This window comes from Ovis canadensis, chromosome 11 (assembly GCF_042477335.2).
Source record: "Ovis canadensis isolate MfBH-ARS-UI-01 breed Bighorn chromosome 11, ARS-UI_OviCan_v2, whole genome shotgun sequence".
Taxonomy (NCBI): Eukaryota; Metazoa; Chordata; class Mammalia; order Artiodactyla; family Bovidae; genus Ovis; species Ovis canadensis.
This window is the reverse complement of record NC_091255.1, coordinates 48,502,671-48,522,962: the sequence shown is the minus strand read 5'-3', so window position 1 is coordinate 48,522,962 and position 20,292 is coordinate 48,502,671. Positions and strand designations below refer to the sequence as shown.

The following is a 20,292-nucleotide window of genomic DNA, read 5'->3' as shown; positions in this document are numbered from 1 at the left end:
CACCCCACCCTCCCTTCCCAGCAGGGATCCTTCCTAAAGGATAGGCAACTCCTGACTTTTCCATCTCTGGGGTCTCAGAAACATCCACGCTGGGAAACTCAACTTGCAGTTGAACTCAGCCACCACATTGAGATGTAGTCTGTAGATACTTGGAGGCCCAAACTGGGTGCCTGTGGGGTAACTCCTAGGAGAGTGGTGCTGGGATCACGTGGCTCTCTTCCTGTCTTGATAGCCTCTATTCTCTCTCAGAAAAGAATCTGCTCAGCCTCACCCAGAGCACCTTTCCCTTCCCCTGGGGAAGAGGTGGGAGGAAGACACTGCTGAAGTTCAGGACTAGCTAACATGGGGCCAGGTTGGTGGCAGCTTTCACGGCTCTGAGTTCAGCACCATCTCCCTTCAATACCACCAGACTGTCCTGAGGCTCTCCAGCTGGTTTTCCAATCTCAACAGTAAGGCCAGGGAGGGAGGAACGGCTTGGCAGCCTGCCCGTGTTTGGGAGCATTGAATACATTTAAAAATGGCCACTCGGTAGCCTTGGAGAGGATGATCTGTGGCTTTCCCCATCCTAACTCCCTTCCCAAAGCTGAAGCAGCTCAGGAAGAAGAGGAAAGGGAGGCAGGGAGACTCCTCTTTGGCTGAGGAGCCAGCTCGGCAGCTGACTGGGCTGGGGTTGGGGCTGAATGGACTTTCTTCCAGGCTGAGGATAGCTTCCTTTACTAATTCTCAGGAAGTGAGTGGATGCTTTAGAGGCAGCAGGGTGGGCCTGGCCTTGGAGGCCACCCCACACCTGCACCCTCCCCCTCCCCCATCTCTCCACACAACCAGGCCATTCACCCTGACTGCTCACTGCTGCGGTGCAAACCTCCACCTGCAGGCAACTGCCACCCCAGGGCAGGCAGAGGGCCAAGGACCTGGCTTCCTGGCCTCCCTCCCATCCCCTGGAATCGAGTCTGAGGAAGAGTTGGGGGCAAAGGGTGAGAGTCCTGGGAAGGCCAGGCCAGCTGAGGGCTGGCAGAGGAGCTCCTGCAGGACACACAAGGTCACAGGACACACAAGGTCAGGCTGCAGAGCATTCCCAGTCAGACAGTTGTTTGCATAAAAGCCAAAAGCCACTGCACCTGGGGTGGGGAGGCCCTCTGGGGAGGTGCTCCCTGGCTTGAGGGGAGAGGGGGAAGGAAGGTGTCATGGAAAGTCCCTGAAGGACATGGGGTGTTGAATTTGCTGCGGTTTTGTTTTTAACTCTGTCTTGACCTGTGAAGTAGGCAGCTGCCTCCCTTCCCCCCAAATAACAGACCTTCCCCCAGAATAACCGAACATACCCAAGGAAAGAGCCTGCAGTGGAAAGAATGGGGTTAGAGGGCCTGCGGGTGATGTCAAGCGTCCCCCTTCCCCAGGACTGAGGGGGCAGGGAGCCCCAGAGCAGCTTTTCCCATCACCTCACCTTTCCCCTCAACCCCCCAGTGCCCCCCACCTCCCCGGCCCCAAAGGGCTGCCTAGTCAAATAAACCACAGCCCTGGGGGCGGCGGCTGGTGGATGGGAAGTAGAGTGTGGGGTGGGGGACAGATGCTGCCTCCTTCCCCAGGCTCATCCTTCCTGGGGTTCCAGCCCCACGCCACCCCCACTGGAATCACATCCTCAGCACCTCCACCTCCCTCTCCTTGCAAACTGTGTGCGTGCGCCCGCGATGGGGGAAAGCAGGAGAAAGCAGGCCGAGTCACTGAATCCAGCAGAGCCCTGAAGTCTCCAAGGAACAAACGCTGGCCTCACTGATTCCAGCTGAGTGTCCGGACTCCTGGGTTGCAACCTCAGCCCTGCCGCTCTCTGGGTCACTCTGGGCACTTTGGTTTCTCTCTCTGCGCCTAGATTCCACCCCTACCCTACCCCACCCGGAGTCAGGGGTTTCTGAAGTTCTTTCCAACAGACTCAGCCTGCCCTCAACCTCACTGCTCTAGCCAGGGCTTTCCCATTGTCCAGAAACAAGAATAGGAGAGAAAGAGGGTTTTGTCTGCTCTTCCTTCTCTCCCCCAAAACTCAGGCACTGGGAGGGAGGTGGGGTGCTGGAGCTAGGAGACTGGAGGCCTAAGATGTTCCCAAGTGGTCACAGGAACCCGTTCTATAAAATTCCAACCCTGGCCCACAAGCTGGGGGTGGGGTGGGGACAGGGCAGTGGATGGCGGGAGGCTCGGAATATGAGCAGAGAGGCTGGGTCTGAATCTCGGCCCTGCCCGCGCCGTCCTCTCTCAGGACCTTCTCTTAAATCTTCGTGGACCCTGACACCAGATTCCCGGGTTGGGGTTTCCTGGGAGAGGACGGCGAAGGCCGGGGTGGGGGCAGGGGGAAGGAGTGCGGTGCGAGGTGGGAGCTGAGGGGGGTGTGAGGGGAGGGGCAACTGCACTTCTGAGAAACAGCTCGGCGTCTCAGCAGCCCGCAGCCTAACCCCCTGCCTGCGGCTTCACAGCTCGCTCCTCCTGCCGCCCACGCCGCTCGGGGCCTCTCCGGGGGTCGGCAGCCCCCGCGGAGGCGGCGGCTGCTGGGGAGGAGCCGTGGCTCCGGGGACAGCGGAGTGGAACCCGTGGGGCGGGGTGGAAAATGGAGGAAGGCGTGGGTCGCGTGACACCCCAGAAGCAAAAACCCATCCTTTACTCGGGGTCCTGAGCGCTGGACCTTGGCGAGCCGTGTGTTCCCCGCCTCCTCCCCCAGCCCAGGTACTCTCCCATCACACCCGGAGCAGGATCCAGAAGTGAAACTGCTCAGGGTCACAGCCCAGCGCCGCCGCTGCGCCCCGCCCCGCCCTTCCGGGCACTGCAGCCTTGCAGGATCTCCCAGTGCTCGGGCGACTGCAGGGGAGGAAACTGGGGGAGGGGAAAGGGAAGTGCCCCGCGGGGCAGTCTGCAAAGCGAGGCCGTCTCTCCTGGGGGTGCCCGCTCGTAACAACGAGTGGGAACCTCGAGAGGCACGGACTTAATAACTGCAGCCGAGGGACAGGCGCCTGCACTTCCCGTTACCGCCACTGGGTGTCACTGCAGCCGCACGGCTGAGCCGGCTCGGAGCCGTCGGGAGGACCCGCCGCGGGTCCCAGGGAGCGGGAAGACCCGAGCCTGCCGCGCCCGCGGAGTCCTGCCTGGCCTTCGCCCCTAGAGGCCCCGTGGTGCTTGGATGCGGTGTTCAGACCTCCCTCCACCCACTCGATCTCTCAAGGCCTTCACCCAGCCCACCGACGCTCCACGAAGAGCAAACTAATAATCCCCTTGCTCCGCGACGGATGGGTTCATTGCTGGGGCGCCGCGCGAGCCTCCTGCTGCTGGCCCGGGGATCGAAGGCGCATCTTCGACGGCTTCGGCGGGGCCCGGTGAGCTGAAAGTCAGCCCTCCCCAACCCAGCGGGCCCCCTGGCAAGGTGGGCCGGCCTTTCCGCCGCAGAGGCGGAGGTGGCTCTCTGGAGCCAGACGCCCGCAGTTCCGCGAGGGTTCGGCCCGTCTGGCGCCAGAGACCGAGAAGAGGCAGGGGAGAGGGGAGAAGGAAGGGCGGGCAGTGGGTGCAGATCACGTGTTGCGGAGCCAGAGCTACTGCCAATGGGTCCCCGGATGACTCCTTCTCACCCAGCCCCCACTTCCCACCCCTAGCTCGTCCCTTGGATGTTTGGGACAGACCAGCTTGGGAGAAGGTAACCAAAAGGTGGGAACCTGTATGGGACTGATCTGAACGGTGTAAGAGGGCTGTGGGTGGGCCAAGGCTGGGAGAGAGGAGATAGGCTGGAATCTTTTGGAAAACTGAGATAGGAATGCCCACTTCTACTCTGCTGTGGATCTAACTCAGGGCACCAGTTGGGCACTAGATGCAGAGGAACATGTCCATTGGCTGCAGGTTTGCGGGGTGCAGGTGGCCCGTTCTTTCCGTGCCTACAGCTTCCCCTCAAACTCCAAGGTCACAGGGCCCAGCTCCACTACGGGGACCCTAAAGGGATCCATGAGGTGGAAGGAGTAGCACTGACCTCCCACTCTCCCTCGGTCTCCTCCAAACCACCTCAAGATAAACCCAATCCAAGTAAAAACAAACTGCTTACCATGAAAACAGTTTTCGATAAACGGCCCTCTAGGTGCCCAGCAAAGAAAAACTGGCCCCTTCAGGGGGACAGACCTGGGCTTGTAAGAGGACGCTAGAGGCCATCACAGCTCGACCCATATGCAGGTGCATTTCAGGCTTCATTAGGGCCTGGTACAGCACAACACGTCTCAGCCCAAGTGGTACCCCCACTTCCCAACACCCCTTCCTGTATAAAGATCCTGGGGGCCAGCCTCAACCCCCAGGATCACCCACTCCCCTGAGGCCCTAGATTCCAGTCTTCAACACCGAACTTCCCTAAGATCCAGTTCCTCCTTCTCCTCCCCCAGCTCCCCACCCCAGCTGGAAGCTCTGTGGGAAGAGACTACTGCACACCTCATACCCAAGCCCCAAAGCTGAGGTTCTTCCCCTGACCCCTCATCCCACCCCTCACCCCACCCCACTGCTGGGCAAGTTGGACCAATCTCTGACCTCTCTGGGTCCTCTTTTCTGCCTGCCAGACCAGATCAATGGTTCAGTCTTGAAAACTCTTTTTCTAAATACACCATGATGCCAAACTCCCAGATAAAAAGACAGTGCTCCCCCCAAAGCTCCCCAGCCTGCCCCCAAACCCCTACTGGAACCCTTGGATTCCCAGAAACTGTTAGAAAAGTGCTCATGTAGCTGGTTCAGAAGAAAGGATCCTTCCCAGTGGCCTTGGACTCTCCTGCCTCTCTCTTTTCCTCCCTCCCTCCCTCCTTAATGTGCCTGGCATTGGAGCAAGAGGAAGGAGCCAAGCAGGGCCACTGAGCCGAAGCTGACCCCTTAGGCCTGCACAGGGAGGTCCTCCACCATGAACTTGGAGGCTGCCTACATCTCATTGACCAGGGTGTCTGGGGAGCAGGGAGAGAATGAACTGGCCAGAGGTTTGTCTGTCTGGATGATCCTCCCAGAACATCCTAAGAGAGAATCCTGCTTATCTGTTCCCAGAGTCCAGAAAGTTGGCACCAGCCCTCTCTGACCTCCATACGTGAGCAGGCAGGGAGGCCCACCCTGTGGCCACACCCTCCCACAGGTCCAGGTGTACCCAGGACAGCTCTAGACCTTGGTGCCCAGCTCACAGCAGCCACACTAACCCCAGGAGCTGGTGTCTATGATGTGTCCATGATGTGCAGCAGGCCTTTCAGGGCCAACCCCCTGCATAGGCCCCACATCACCCTCTCTCAGTGCCTGCATCCTCTTCAGCAGAGGGAATATGGGGAATTTCCTCTCCTAAAGGTTTTTTTCTGATTTCTGAAATGTTCTTTAATAAGCACATTTTTAAAGATAATCAAACCCAATAACTTAATATTGAAAAGACATTATCTGAGGCTCTAGCCTGTACTTTCTCCACCTCCTTCCACCAGCCCAGATTTCCTTATAACCACAGGCCTCCGCTATCTGGCACGGCAGCTCTCCTTGGCAGTCCCTTCTGCTGTCTGGCCTCTGGGTCATGCTGCATCCTCAGAGCTGGGGAATCTTGCCCTGAGTCCCTCTGTGAGCTGAGGGGACCTCATCCCCCACACTCTCAACTGCTGCTTCTCCTCCAGGAAGCCAGTGATCTCAGCCAGTCACCAAGGACGTCCAGCTGCTGATTTCCAGTATCCAGCTCAAGGCTGAGCCAGCTACCTCTAAAGGCCCCCAGCAGCCCAGGTCCGTCAGAGTGGCCAGTACTGAGAATAGGGACAGAGAACAAAGGACAAGGCAGGGAAGGACTGTGTTCACCACTCGTGAGATGGGCTGAGCCTGACCTCTGTCCTTAATTGTATCTATGTCCTCAGGGGGCGGGGGGACTCTCCTTCAACCTCAGCTTCCCATTTGTAAAATGGGAATGATATCCATCTCACATATTCCAATTAGCGGATTGACATAGAAGGGCTTGGTCTCCTGCCGTGTGCCTCATGCGAGGAGAGGTCACTGTGTCCTATCTTTATGCAGCCTAAATACCTGGACGTGCTTAAGAGGTGATTCAGGGACTTCTCCGGTGGTCCAGGGGTTAAGAATCCACCTTGCAATGCAGGGGACACAGGTTTGATCCCTGGTCGGGGAACTAAGATCCCACATGCTGTGAAGCAACTAAGCCTGCGCACCACAACTAGAAAGGCCACGCACCACAAGGAAAGATCTTGCGTGCTGCAACTAAGACCCAACCCAGCCAAAGAAACAAATTTTTTAAAAAAGTTAACTCATTCTAACCCTTTAACTCTCACCTCGGCCTGGACCCCTCGCACCCATACTTTGGAAGTTGGTCCTGGGCATCCATGGCCAGCACATAAGCCAGTACCAGCCAGCTCGAGCCCAAGGAGCAGCCACTGATGAGATGGTTCTGAGAACCATGGCAGGTGACAGGGTGCACTGGTCCCCGGCTCCTCAAGTCTTACTAAAAAGAAACAAAATCTTCACCCCTCTCATTTCTGGATTGCAGTACTTTCTTCAGGGTAAATCCCCAGCAGGTTCCAGGCTGAGCATGGATGAAGCCTGTCTGCCCATCTCTGTCCGAAAGGCCTGACTCCCCGGCCTCTCCTCTCCTCAGGATTAGCCAAGGTTCGGGTGCTTCGGTCACATGTGGCCGCTGGGCCTGCCAAGTCCGGCCTGCCAAGCTGGCTGTGGCGACTGGTCCTTCTCAAAGTCACCCTAGGACAACACCACTTGCCAGCAGGACTGCAGAGGAGGAGGGGCTCTCCAGGGGAGGATCCCCTACTGGCGGTTTAGGAATTCCACCTGGAAGTCAGGCAGTCGTGGGGGAGCAGAACAGCCAGGACCTGGCTGTCCCACTGTAATTTGGGGCCATTCTGAGGAGTCAGTTTCCTCACCTGCAAAATGGGATCCCACCTCATGCCCAACCAATTGCAAAGACGATGCTTATACAAAATTAAAGCAGAATGAATCGCAGGTACTGATTCATTGTACCAATGCATTCATGTACCGAATCGCATGTACGCTCAGTCATGTCCCACTCTTTTCGACCCCATGGACTGTAGCCTACCAGGCTCTGTCCATGGGATTTTCCAGGCAAGAATACTGGAGTGGGTTGCCATTTCCTTCTCCAGGGGTTCTTCCAGACCCAGGGATCAAACCCAGGTCCCCTGCATTGCAGGCAGACACTTTACCCTCTAAGCCACCAGGGATACAGTCCATGGAGTTCTCCCGGCCAGGATACTGGAGTGGGTAGCCTTTCCTTTCTCCAGGGGATCTTCCCAACCCAGGAATCGAACCAGGGTCTCTCACATTGCAGGCGGATTCTTTACCAGCTGAGCCACAAGGGAAGCCCAAAATACTGGAGTGGGTAGCCTATCCCTTCTCCAGCAGATCCTCCCCACCCAGAAATTGAACCGGGGTCTTCTGCATTGCAGGTGGATTCTTTACCAACTGAGCTATGAGGGAAGCCCATCGCCAAGTACCGATTACTCAGCTTCAAACAGTGTCAACGCATGGTCATGACTACACTCAACCTCTCCCCTAACCTCTAGGTTATTTTAAAAACAAAGTTGAGAAGAGGACTTAGGCCAAGGGGTCCCTTCCAGGACTGCTGCTGCCAGTGCCAACCCACTCCTCCACAGGAGACCCTCCAGCACTAGTAGAATGCACTTTCTTAGAATCCGAAAGCTATAATGTGAGGAGCTCAAAGACCCTAGGAGGAGATTTAAATGCTGCTGCTGCTGCTGCTGCTAAGTCACTTCAGTCGTGTCCGACTCTGTGCAACCTGATAGACGGCAGCCCACCAGGCTCCCCCGTCCCTGGGATTCTCCAGGCAAGAACACTGCATTGGGTTGCCATGTCCTTCTCCAATGCATGAAAGTGAAAAGTAAAAGTGAAGTCACTCAGTCATGTCCGACTCTTAGTGACCCCATGAACTGCAGCCTACCAGGCTCCTCCGTCCATGGGATTTTCTAGGCAGGAGTACTGGAGTGGGGTGCCATTGCCTTCTCCAAGATTCAAATGAAGGAGCATTAAAGACCTTTGGTGAAAAGCCTCAGCTGCACTTCTAAGCAGCATGAGTACCAACTACCAGCCATAGTAAATGAGGCTGTTTTGGGTCTCCCAGTCTTTTCCAGTGGCCCAGTCAAGATCATGCAAAGCGGAACTATCCAGTTAAGCCAGAAAATCATGAGAAATAATTTTTAAGCGCCCCCAAACCAAGCTGAGGACCTCCTTGGTGGTCCAATGTTTAAGAATCTGCCTGCCAATGCAGGAGACTCGAGTTTGACCCCTGGTTCAGAAAGATCCCACATGCCACGGGGTAACAGCCTGGGCACCACAACTACTGAAGCCCACGAACCCTGGAGCCTGTGCTCTGCAAGCAGAGGAGCCGCCACAGAAAGAAGCCCACGCGCCAAGCTAGAGCAGCCACACTCACTGCAGCTAGGGAAAGCCCGCGCACAGCAATGAAGACCCAGTGCAGCCAAAACTAAAAATAAATAAGACACTTTTTTAAACTCTTTTTAAAAAAAAGCGGAGACGTCATTTCACTCATAAGTACTTCAGAATGAATCTCTTAAATGTAAAGACTTAAAAAAAAAAAAAACCCATAACCACAATACCACTATCACTCTTTAAAAAGTTAACCATAATTCCTTAATATTATCAAATATCTCATCAGAGTTCAAAGTTTCCCCAATTGCTCATAAATGCTTCTTATAGTTCACTAGTTTGGATTTGAATCAAATAGGTCAACACATTACATCTGCTTGATAAGTGTCTAAATTTCTTGAAACCTAGAGATTTCCCATCTTTTCTTTTCTTGTAATTTTTTGTTATTGAAGAAATCGGGTTATCTGTTCTGTAGTTTCCCAGTCTGGATTTTGGTCATCGTATCCCTATGTGTCATTTCACATGTTCCTCTGGTTTTTTATAAAACTCGTCATTGGATGCAGGGAGCTTGATTTCTTGGCAAAAATAATGCCTCAGTGAGTTTCATGTGTCTGGAGGGAGGTTCTATCTCTTTGTGATCTGCAGACTGAGCAGCATTTCAGGGGTTGCCAATCTGATACCTTTCTTATAAAGCTTTCCCATCATGTAAAAGCTGAAACTATAAAGCTCTTAGACAAAATCATAGACTGGCATGGGCAGAGGCCAGACCCTGCAGGGTCTATCTGAGCTGAAGTGGAGGCATCGTGCGGGGAGGGGGCAGGGAGCAGGCAGAGTGCTATTTTGGAAATACCACTCTTGATGTTGAAGGACAGATTGGAGAGGAAGCCAGACTCGGGGCTGAGTGCTGTGGGATTCCATCATGGCTTTCTGGAGAAAACAGAACAACAAACAGCACAGAAAACAGTGGAACCAACTACAAGGACAGAAAGCAGATCTTCAGTTGGGGAGGGAGAGGGGTTGAGGAGGGAGGAGTTGAACACAGGGACCCACTGGAGGTAAGGTAATGGAGCCACTGTGTGACTTGGTGGTGATGGACTGTGCGTTTGTCAGGACTCATTACCCTACCAGGTAGCCCAGGACTTGCTAAGGACATGGATGCTGTCTAACCCGTCTCTGGCTCCCAGGCCCTGTTAGAGTGACCTCCATGGCTTTAGGTCCCGTCAGAAAGCCTCACCTAGATGACAGTTCCCTGTTTGTTCATTCATTTAACAAGCCATCCTTAGGCACCTACTATGAGCCAGTAGGTGGTACCAAGTACTGGGTACCAAGACTCTCTGATGACCAAGAGCTCCTCAAGAAACATCAGGCTTGGGGACTTCCCTCGTGGTCCAGTGGCTAATGTAGGGGGCCCAGGTTCGATCCCTGGTCAGGGAACTAGATCCCACATATGACAACTAAGGAGGTCACATGCCTCAACTAAGACCTGGTGCAGCCAAATAAATATTTTAAAGAAAGAAAAAAACATCCAGGTTTGGCTGCACGTGGCCTGGATCCATCTGACACATTTTCAGGAGTTTGACTGGTGCCCATCTCTCCTGGTGGGCTTCCCTGATAACTCAGTTGGTAAAGCATCTGCCTGCAAAGCACCCAGATAAGTGCCTGGGTCAGGAAGATCCGCTGGAGAAGGGATAGGCTTATTCTTGGACTTCCCTTCTGGCTCAGCTAGTAAAGAATCCTCCTGCAAAGCGGGAGAGCTGGGTTCAATCCCTGGGTTGGGAAGATCCCCTGGACAAGGGAAAGGCTACCCACTCCAGTATTCTGGCCTGGAAAATTCCATGGACTGTATAGTCCATGGGGTCGCAAAGAGTCAAACACGCTAGCAACTTCCACTTTCACCTCTCCTGATCACCCCCCAGCCCCAGCTAGCCGGACCTTGACAGACAGAACTCACAGGTGTACCAAAAAATAATCTTTATTGTCACTAGTATAAAACAGATCAACTGGCCTCTCAGTCTGTACAAAATGTGGGGTGTAAAGACCACCTCGGCTGCCCCCATTTCTCCCATAGTGTCCTGTCCCAGAGCAGCACCCAGGAGCTCCGTGAAGGGGAGAAGGCCACACAAGTGCCTTCCCTGAAGGAGAAGTTGAGGGTGGACTGAGCAGGGAGCACCTTCTGCCTGAGGGAGGCAAGGAGCAGAGGAGAAAACTGGATTAGGGGAGCTCCCAGCCATTCATGATGATCCTGGCCTCACCTTCTGCCCACTCTGAGTCCGCTCTGGGGCGGGAAGCTCCGGAGGAGGAGGGCAGCCTGGGGTGGGCCGAGATGTGACCGGCCTGTGCAGTGGTCAGAGGGCCACGCGGGTGCAGCAGTAGCGCAGCAGGCAGGGCAGGATGCCGCGGTTCAGCTGGTGGAACTCCACGAGCTGCAGCAGGTCGGTGAAGCGAGTCTGGCCGTCGTCCATGCTGAAGTACAGGCGCCCCTCCTCCTCGCTCTGGGGTGTGGCCACAGGGGTGGGAAGTCAGGGAGGGGTGAGGGCCTGGAGGAGCGCCCTCCTGGGCCAAGGCTGAGGTCCCCATTGCTTGTGCAGCAGCAAGGAAAGAGGGGAGACCCCAGGCGCCCTGGGGGCGGTGTAGGGAGGATGGGCTGCTGGCAGTCCCGCGTCTGTACGGCAGGAAGCAGGGATACTCACTGGCAGGATAAGGTAATGTTTGACTTTCTGCGCGTGGCACAGAGAAAGCACAAAGCCCTGTGGGTTCCGCTGACTCTCTCGCACCAGGAACAGGCTGCCAGGAGACAAGGCAACGTGACCCGAGGACACAAGGCCACCACCCGGACCCAGGTCTGTTTCCTCCCTGGTCTGCCGCCCTGCCCAGCCTAGTCCCTTACCCATCAACCAGGCCCTGCTGCCCAATGAGCCGCTGGCTCTCCTCGCGAGAAATGCGTCCATGGAACCAGGGTTGGGTGCGGTGGATGGCTGGGGTGAGAGGAGGCAGATGGGTGGTCACTCCGGGGCGGGGACCCTCCTTCTCACCACCCGCAACAGGAATGCTCAGAGAAGCCATACCAGCCCCCGCCCCGAGGACGCCGGGCCTTCTCACCCACCTGCACTGAGGCTTGTGCCCGAGCTGGGGGTGGGCAGGCTGAGACGGTGGTTCGTCTTCTTCTGCAGAACAGTGGGAGACACGGGGGATCAGGGCACAGCTGGAGCATTACCAGCCCCTCAAGATTAGAGAGCCTCTTTCTGCAGCTGGGTGCCTCCCCTCGCCCCTCGCTTTCCTCTTCCCGCTCCATGGGAGCCCAGATGGAGAGCAGTACAAACACACAGCTCAGTGTAGCCCCCTCACCCGCCAGGCCTGGGCCTCCTCCAGGGCGGCGCTCAGAGCTTCCCGGGGGTTCTCAATGACACGCCCGGCATGGCCGGAGAAGTCCATGGCCACCAGAGTGTTGTCTGAGACACTCCTCTGCAGGTTGGACAGGACGGGAGAGGGGTCAGATGGGACCTCAGTATCCCTGGCATGGGGCCTGGGTGCTCCCCTCCCCCTCCCACAACATCCTGTAACACTCACCGAGGGTGGGGAACCCCCACAGGGTGGGCACAGGTGGCGGCACAGTGTCTGCTGGTAATTCTTATACAGCTGTACCCCAAACTGCGAGGTGGAGAGAAAGAAGGCCAGAGGTCACACAGATGCTGGGGGCTCCGCTGTGGCGCCCCGCCCAGACCAGGACTCCCCAAGAATCGGGCAACATCCCTGCACCTGGCTGAGGGGCTTTCTGGAGCCAGAGCTGCAACTCCAGTCTTGGACCAAGGATTCTGAGAGAGCAAGGCTATGATGATGCCGTCTCATTCCAGAGACTTCCTGGGGGCAGAACTATAACTCCTCCCTCACGCCAGGGATCCCGAGAGCCGGGTCAGCACCCCAGCCAGCGCCAGGACCTCACCTTGAAGAGGCGGAAGGCGGCTAACCAGCAGGAGCGGCTCTGCTCATCCTCAGTGCAGAAGAGGTGAAGCCCCTTGTGGCCATTTCGAAGCTTATTTGGCTGCGGGGAGAGGAAACTGCCTGGTCCCACATCTGCCTTTAGAACCAGATGTTGTCTCCTGTCTCCATGGGGCAGGGCAGGGTGCAAGGAGAGGAGTCTGGGGGTCCCAGAAGCAGCTCAGAAGCCCCAGGTAGGATCCTCACCTTGATACAGAAGCCAAAGTCTGTGGGCATCCCGTAGAGCTTGCGGCCCTGGGTCACCACATACACATTGGACTCGTTCACATCTGCTACGTACTGCAGGTGCCTCGGATCCTGTGCAGCACGAGTGAGCAAGACTGTACAGGCAGACCCTATCCCCCTCTCAGCATCCCCCCTCAACCAGCTGGGGACAGTTCAGGCCCAGAGAGGAGCAGAGAAGTGCCCCGGGTCACACAGCACATAGAAGCAGAGCCAGGACTTGAACTCAGTTCACCTGGCTCTCCCATTGCTACCTTCCAGGGCAGGTGAGCTGGGAGGGGAAGAGGGGTAGCTGAGGGTCTCAGGGCCTAGAGGGTGAAAGGTCTAGGAGTTCCCGCAGAGAAGGGGCAGCTCCTAGAAGCACCAGGGATGGGGTCTCCGAGGGGCCGGGGCTGTCACCTTTAAGACCTCACCTTGGAAGTGCCCTTGGTGGAGTAATACAGGCCAGAGCGGCGCAGGAAGCAAAAAAAACGTTTCCAAAGCTTGCGCCCTGACCCCCGGAGCTGCAGGAAGCCCTGGATCTCTGGGAAGCTGCCTGCATTCAGGAAGTTCTGAGGATAGGAGAGCAGGGTGAGAGGCCTCGAGGTGGCCACACACACACACACACACACACACACACACACACACACAGGCCTTCCTAGCACCTGCCTCGGTGGCAGGGGTTTACATTTACTGTCATTTAACAGAGGAAGAAACTGATGCTTAGGGCGGTGCTGGGCTTTCCACCCCATAGAGGGATGGCATGGACTTCAGGGCCAAGAAGCCCTGGGCGATCCTGGGGAGTCAAGGCCATGAAATGGGAGTGGGCCCTCACCTGGATGATGTCCTCATGGGACATGCCCGTGTGTGCATCCAGACAGCTCGAGACCATCTTTTCTGGGAAGAGGGAGTGCTGGGGGCAAAAGGAGCCAGGAGTCAGGGACTGAGGATCCGGGTGGAGGTTGGGGTGTCCGGGCCCAGACCCCCCTGTTACGCACACTCACTGGAGTGCTCTTGAACAGCTCGTATTTGGCAAAGTTCTTCCGGAAGACGATGCGGCTGTCTCCACCAATGGGCCAGGCAGCCTGCACTTCTGCCACTGACTCATGATCCTCCAAGGCCCGCTCTGGGGTCAAGGGCAAAAAGCAGGGGTCAGTGGAGGCCAGTCAGGTGTGAAGCACTGCCTCCCAGGTTAGGCAGTCCCCTGCGGCCCAACTTACCCAGTGCTAGGTAGGGGTGGCACTCCACCAGCCCCCAGTTCTCGTCACTCAGGGAGTGAGATCGCTGCACCAGCATCTCGCACACATAGCGAGCCGTGGCCCCTGCCGCCACCTCCACCGAGCGGCAGGTCCCATCTTCGCTGTACACCTTTATGACCTGCACCCGAGGAATGGCCGGTGAGGCGGGCAAGGGCAAAGGGTGGTTCTCTCCCATCCCCCTCTGCTCTACCCTCTGGGATCCTTGACCAAGTCCCCTCCACCCAGCCAAGGCGGCACTATATCTGCCCCATCCCCCAGCACCCCATGCTCCCTGCCTTCTCTTTCCCAGGGAAACTCACATGGGGGCAGCTCGTGTCTCGAGGGAGCAGCCCCCTTGCACTGGAGGACCCCCCAAGAATGGGGCTCTGTGAAGAAGGACTGCAGAGCTCGGGGAAGGGGTTGGGGATGGAGGGCAGAGAGGTTGACTGTAGCTCCTCCTCTCGAAGAAGTTTCCTGGGGCGGGAGATGGAGGGGAGGAGTTGCTAGTAAGCTTCTGTGCATTACCCTAGTGCTGACCGCTCCCCCCAGCTCCCCCCAGCCTCCCTCCGTCAGCCGACACCCCACTTTACCTGCTGGTTGGAATGGGCAGAGGCTGGGACCTCTTCACCTCCCCAGACAGAGGGGCATTGAGAGGTGGGGGAGTCCCAGGAGGGGTCCCAGAGGCCAGGTACAGGTCTTCTGGGGAGCTGCTGAGATGAAGTGGAGACAGACCCAGCTCCATGACCTCTGAGGGAGAAGAGGAACAGCTGCTCTTGTGCCCTTGTCCTGGGGAGAGGGGCCAAGGGGACCCAGACCTCCTTCACCCTTCTGTCAGGCGCCCCTCAGAGTTTATCTGGCCCCTCCTCGATCCGCAACTAACTGGAGTTCCCTGGAGCCTCTGGGGAAGGGCAGCGTTGAGTCCCTGTTACAAAAAGGGACTCTGAGCCCTGAAAAAGAAGCACTCCTGCCTCATCACAGGTGAGACAGGGAGCAGAGCTCAGCGTTTGGACTCCCAGTCCAGCGCTCTTCCTTACCCCAGGTTGCCCAGGGGAAGAGCGGTGAGGGTCCCCTCACCACAGGCAGGCAGCAGCGACGGACTCCCTGACCCCCACACAGTGGGGCTCAGTGGCACCCTTGCACTTCCCAGTGTGGGGCACTCACTCCTCTGGGCTCTGCCCCAGGTTTTCCCAGCGCTTTGTTGCCAGAGCCTGTTGTGGCAACGCCTGCTCAAGCGCTAAGTGATGCACAGAAGGAGAGAAGGAGGTGGGGAAGGACAGGAACCAGGAGGACAGGAGGCGAGCTCAGTTGCAGTGGGAAGAAGGCTAGTCTGGGGCCTGCGCCCCAGCGGCCCCCAAACCTTGTGTGCCTTCGTTAGACCCCTCCCCCTCCCCAACTTTCTTGAGGCCTCAACGCCAGAGCCACCTCCTCTGAGAAGCCTTACAGGATTTTCCACATTCAGACTGAAGGGCTCCCTCTGGGCCCTGTGCTGGGGCCTCCGCACCTGTCTTATCCACCCACTGGTCTGAAGATGCCCAGCCATCCCAGGCAAGGCCAGGGTCTTACCCATGTTTTATTGCCCACAGGCACTACACGGCATCCAGGACAAGGATAGAAGAGATGGGGCAAGGATGGCCACCAGCAGGTGGAGGCATCGCAAGCCCCTCCTTCCCAGGAACCAAGACCCTTTAGGCTGGGCTGAGACCTGGGAGGACCTGGGAGGACCTACAGTTCTGTCCCCTGCCTGTGCTTCAGATACTGGGCCAGCGCTGTTAGCTTGCCTAAGGCACCCAAGATCTGCCCCCCTTCCCCGCACCTGGGATGAGGCAGGTCCCCAACCTTTAAGTGAGGACAAGAGGAGATTTGGGGGACAGGTGAGTCAGGGTGGGGCGGGACACACTGCCTGGAGCTCTCCATTCACCCTTGACTCATCTCCACTACTTCCTGGCTTAGGAGAAACACAAACAACCCTGCCTCTACCCATCCCCTCCACTCCCCCCCCACCACAAGAACAGGATTGGGGAGGAGGAAGATGTGGGGCGGGGGGGGGGGAGGCTGAGGCTCCTCTGACATCATCTCCTCCTCCCCACCTTTGGCCTACCTCCAGTCCAGGTCCAGGTGCAACCTGCAAAGGGCCCCAGGTAGCCACCACCCAGCCCAGGAGCCCCCTCACCCAGGCGGGAGAGAAGAAAAGCCTGGCCGGGATTCAGAAGCCCATCTGGAGTGGAGCTGACCTCACAGGGGTGCCCCTGGGGTACCTAAAGTAACCCAAAGAAACATGCAGTGCTCCTTCTCCTGTCCAGAGCCCCCCAGACTTGCATTCTGCTGCTGCTGCCCACCCTTAGCATCCAGGACTCGGCTGGCCCGGGAGGGTCTCATCCTCATCATCCCTGGGAAATGAGGGTCCTTTTAATTCATATACTCTCCTGGGCGTTCTGATCAAAGGCATACTCAGCAGCAGGAGTGGAAAGTCAAGACACACAGGAAGACAGACACAGACAGGCAGACAGGGGAAGGCCAGGAGGGAGAGCCAGCGACGAGGCTGGGGGCCCTGCCAGGAAGGGAAAGATCCACCTACCATGGAACACCAAGAGACACCAGCACGTCAACACCAAAACACAAGGCCCCCACTCCCACCCCCGTCTAACCTCTGGCAAACAGCCCTGCTCACTTCATCCCAGGGGGGACTAGGGGAAGGGCTGCAGGAACCACCCGCTCCAGGAAGCCAGAGACCAACAGTGGCGTGGTCTGAGACCAGGAGGCCTGGATCCTCTCCCATCCCAGAGGGAAGGGGAATCTGGGCAGCGTTTGGAAGGGGAGAGGGTAGATTTGAATCAGACTTGAGTCTGGCCTCTGTGGGGGGCGGGAAGGCTGACTCTGGATGGGTTTAGCCTTCAGATCCCATCACCCAGCTCTCCAGACCCCTCTAAGGAAGGACAGGACTCGGGAGTCAGGACCAAAGAGAGGAGAGGTGAGAGAAACCGATCCTAGCTGTCTCCCCTGGGCAGCCCCCTCAACCACCCCCAAGAGACCTGAAACTTTCCAACTGGGGCCCTGGGAAGGTTATATTGAAGAAATCGACCCCCACATCAATCTGTCCCCTTAGTACTGTGACTCCCTTCTGCGACTTCCCCGCCCCCGTGGCTCGGGCCCCACCCTCCTTCCAGCCCTCCCGCCTCCAGCCTCCTTGTTTACTTCCTGAATCTTGCCCCACCTGGCTGGCCCCGAGGGTGGGTGGCAGGGCTCAGGGTAGAAGGCCGGGCCGGTAGAAAACAAGGCCACCTTCGGTACCGGGTGGGGTGGTGGGGTGGGGTGGGGAGGGGCTGGAGCTGGGGCCTGGAGGTGGCGGGAAGGCCCCCGCCAGGCCCAGGAACCCCACGCCCCGCCCGCATCGGGATTTAGTTAGGAGGAAGGCTTTACCTGTGGGGGAGCCCTTAGGGTGAGGGCTCAGGTGAGGAGGCGGGAAACCCCTAGCTGACCTGGAGCTGGGGGAGGGCCCCCGGACCCTGCGGCCCCGCCCCCTCCCTCACTAGGGGAAAAACATCCAATGGGAATGAGGGGGGCAGCTCTTTTAAAGTTTAATTCGGGAAGAATGCTAGAGTGTCTGTGGAGTTAATCATTACAGGCTGCTTGCCTTCACGGGGGGCCCCCCAGCACGATAGCGGGGGGTGGAGAGGGGAGAGCAGAGTCCAGGACACGCGGACCAAGAGGGGGCATTCTCGGGGCGCAGTGGGGTTGGAAGGCCTGGCAAGGGCCGGCAGGAGTATTCTCCATCCCCAGCGTGCCAGGGAGACCCCGACTGGGATGAGTCTTCCCCAAGACTGTTCAGACGGACAAGGCAATCTGCCCCCCTCCCCCATGCGCACAGCGCACCCACTCTCCCCAGGCCCTACCGCGCTGCAGACCCCCAGCATCTATCCCTTCAGCCTACCCAGACCACTTCTTTCTTAAGCCAGAGGGACCACCCCCCTCCCCGGGGCTTGTCCCACCCCCTACCTTCCCACCGGAGGGCTGTGCTGAGTCGCTCAGTTCAGTTCAGTTGCTTAGTCGTGACCGACTCTTTGCGACCCCAAGGACTGTAGCTCGCCAAGCTCCTCTGTCCATGGGGATCCTCCAGGCAAGAATACTGGAGTGGATTGCCATGCCCTCCTCCAGGGGATCTTCCCAACCCAGGAATGGAATTGAACTGGGGTTTCCTGCATTGCAGACAGATTCTTTACCAGCTGATCTACCAGGGAAGCCTGTATTGCTGAGTACGGATGCAGTTCAGAGAATCTGTCTCCTTTACTGCCCTCCAAATTGGAGGGTGCCCCACTGCCCCCACAGAGACATCTGTCTTTAATAAAGACTTGGGAGAACTCAAACTGGGGTCAAAGCAGACGGAGCCTGGAGACACTTGGGGCTGCCCCCTCGGCTTGGGACACCCCTCCCAGCTCTCTTTCTGGGGACGTGGGGAGGGGCTAGTTTCAGCGGGAAATCCGCCCCTCTCGGGGAGGAAAGAATCTGGATTCCTGCTTCCCTGACCCCATCAGCAGGTTGGAGTGTGTGTTTGGGGCTGTTGGGGGGCGGGGTGGAGAGGGACGAAGGAATGGAGAGAACAGGGAGTGAGAACAGGGAAAGACCGAGGGCAGATAGTGAGGAGGGGGCAGGATGGGAGGCTGGAGGAAAAGAGAAAGTGAGGCCTCCAGGAAAACACAGCAGGAGGCGGCATCTTTCTCCATATTCTCCAAAGATCTCCACATCTTTCTCCGGGATCTACTGGTGCTTCCCGCCCCCAAGACGAAGTGCCGCGCTCTGGTCCTTACCTGGACCCTGGGTGTTGGCACACCTGGCTGGGGCCACCGATTTAGGAAGGGAGATGCCAAGCTCTTAACTACCTGTCCCCCCCACCCCCTTCCCCGCCCTTGGCCTGACATCACTGAAGGGGGGAAGGGAGGGGGAGCCGGGCGGCCTCCTGTCCTGCCCACCTGGGCAGCCATCCAGTCAGCTCCTGGCCCTGAGACTGGCACAGCCTGGGGCCCTGGTGCAGCTGGGAGTGGGAGCAGATTGTCGTCTGCAACCAATCTCGGTGCCCTTACCTGGAGGAGCCCCAGCTGGAGTAGCAGGACACAGGGTCCGAAGTCCGGCGCTGTCTAGGAACCTCAGGTACCTGGGCTTGATCTCAAACCCCCTCCCTCTTCTCTACAGGTGTAGGAGAGTGTCCCGACTTTGAACGTAGGAGTCGGGGGAGGTTGAGCTCTGTTGTCCAGGCTTCTGACCCAAGGAAACAAATTATCTTGGGCAGGTGGGGGCGGGGCCTGAGGGAGGGGCATGGGAGGAGGAAGCACTGGAGGAGGGGCGGGGACTCCCTGACACTCTACCCTGGCTGGGATTGTTTTTGTCTTTCTGTAGCAGGTGCCAGGGGAGAAACAGTCAAACTGTACAGCCCCGAAAGCAAAGATCTAGAGTCCTCATGACCTGGGAGGGAGGAGCAGGGACCTGGAAGATCAGAGAAAAGGGACTCGCCTACTCTTCCCCACGCCCCTTCCCAAACCTGGTCTGTTCATTGCCCAATTTAGGGGGCCTGTCTGCTGCTTAGGGTCTTACCCCTTGGGGCAAAGGGCACTCTATGAAAGAGGGAAGCCAGCCAGAAGGATGTCCAGCAACACGGCCTGCCCCTTGACCTCCAGCCACAGTCTGACCACCCAGGCTGCACCCTGGCCCCTCAGGGGCACCCAGCATATACCCTCCCTTCTAAGCAAAGTCCACAGTCTCAGGTTTCCCTTCTGAAATTGAAGGGGTTAGGCAAGGTCTCCCAGTGGCAGAAGTCGTTTGGGGAAAGCTCTGGCCAGGTGCCAGGGGACTCCCCTTAGCGCTGGCCTTCAGCAGTAGGCAAACACAAGGTTGGAGAGAGGGCCTAGGAGACTGAGATCAAAGGCACCAGCCGCATCCCACAAGTGGGTGACAGTTCAGTAAACAAACAGTTCATAGGGGTGATAAGAGATCTGCCCTGGGGGACCTGGAGGAGTGACTGGATGCTCAACTTTCCCCAAACTCAGTTTTCCTTGAAAAAACCAGACTGGACTAAGTGAAGAAGTGGGGAAAGAGGCAAGGTCACCTGGGTCACTGGATATCATGTGAAAAACACGGTAGACAATTCACTCAATCAATTCTTCGTTCACTCAGCTAATATTTGTTAAGTACCTACTATATGCCAACCGCATGCTTGGCACTGGGGATATAGTGAGCAACAAAACAGATCCCACCGTTATCTTCATGCAGCCCAATCGGGGAGACTGATGTTAATCAAAGAACCAGGGCTTCCCTGGTGGTCCAGTTATTAAGAATCCACCTTACAATGCAGGGGACACCAGTTCAATCCCTGGTCTGGGAAGATCCCACATGCCGTGGAGCAACTAAGCCCATGTGCCGCAACTACTGAAGCCCGCAAGCCTGGAGCCAGTGCTCCACAACGAGAGAAGCTACCACA

At 57.3% G+C, this 20,292-nt stretch overlaps 1 protein-coding gene across 11 annotated transcripts; it reads right to left on the bottom strand.

Moving 5' to 3' along the window:
- Positions 1-10,347: 10,347 nt before the first annotated feature.
- GRB7 (growth factor receptor bound protein 7) lies at positions 10,348-19,416 on the bottom strand. 11 transcript variants are annotated; one of them, XM_069543344.1, is made up of 16 exons: positions 18,629-18,709; positions 17,820-18,019; positions 14,417-14,573; positions 14,147-14,300; positions 13,809-13,965; positions 13,593-13,714; positions 13,424-13,501; positions 13,023-13,160; positions 12,574-12,684; positions 12,332-12,430; positions 11,959-12,039; positions 11,737-11,853; positions 11,495-11,555; positions 11,279-11,366; positions 11,082-11,175; positions 10,348-10,883 (listed from the first exon to the last, which is right to left on the bottom strand). In XM_069543344.1, the coding sequence occupies exons 3-16, from the start codon at positions 14,566-14,568 to the stop codon at positions 10,737-10,739; spliced, it is 1,599 nt and encodes a 532-aa protein (XP_069399445.1). In that variant the 5' UTR covers positions 14,569-14,573; positions 17,820-18,019; positions 18,629-18,709; the 3' UTR covers positions 10,348-10,736. The 11 variants fall into 11 exon arrangements, with proteins under 11 accessions (XP_069399445.1, XP_069399442.1, XP_069399440.1 ...); XM_069543341.1 differs by lacking the exons at positions 17,820-18,019; positions 18,629-18,709 and adding an exon at positions 18,902-19,416; XM_069543339.1 differs by lacking the exons at positions 17,820-18,019; positions 18,629-18,709 and adding an exon at positions 18,902-19,091 and having other exon boundaries at positions 13,587-13,714.
- Between the last annotated feature and the right edge of the window lie 876 nt (positions 19,417-20,292).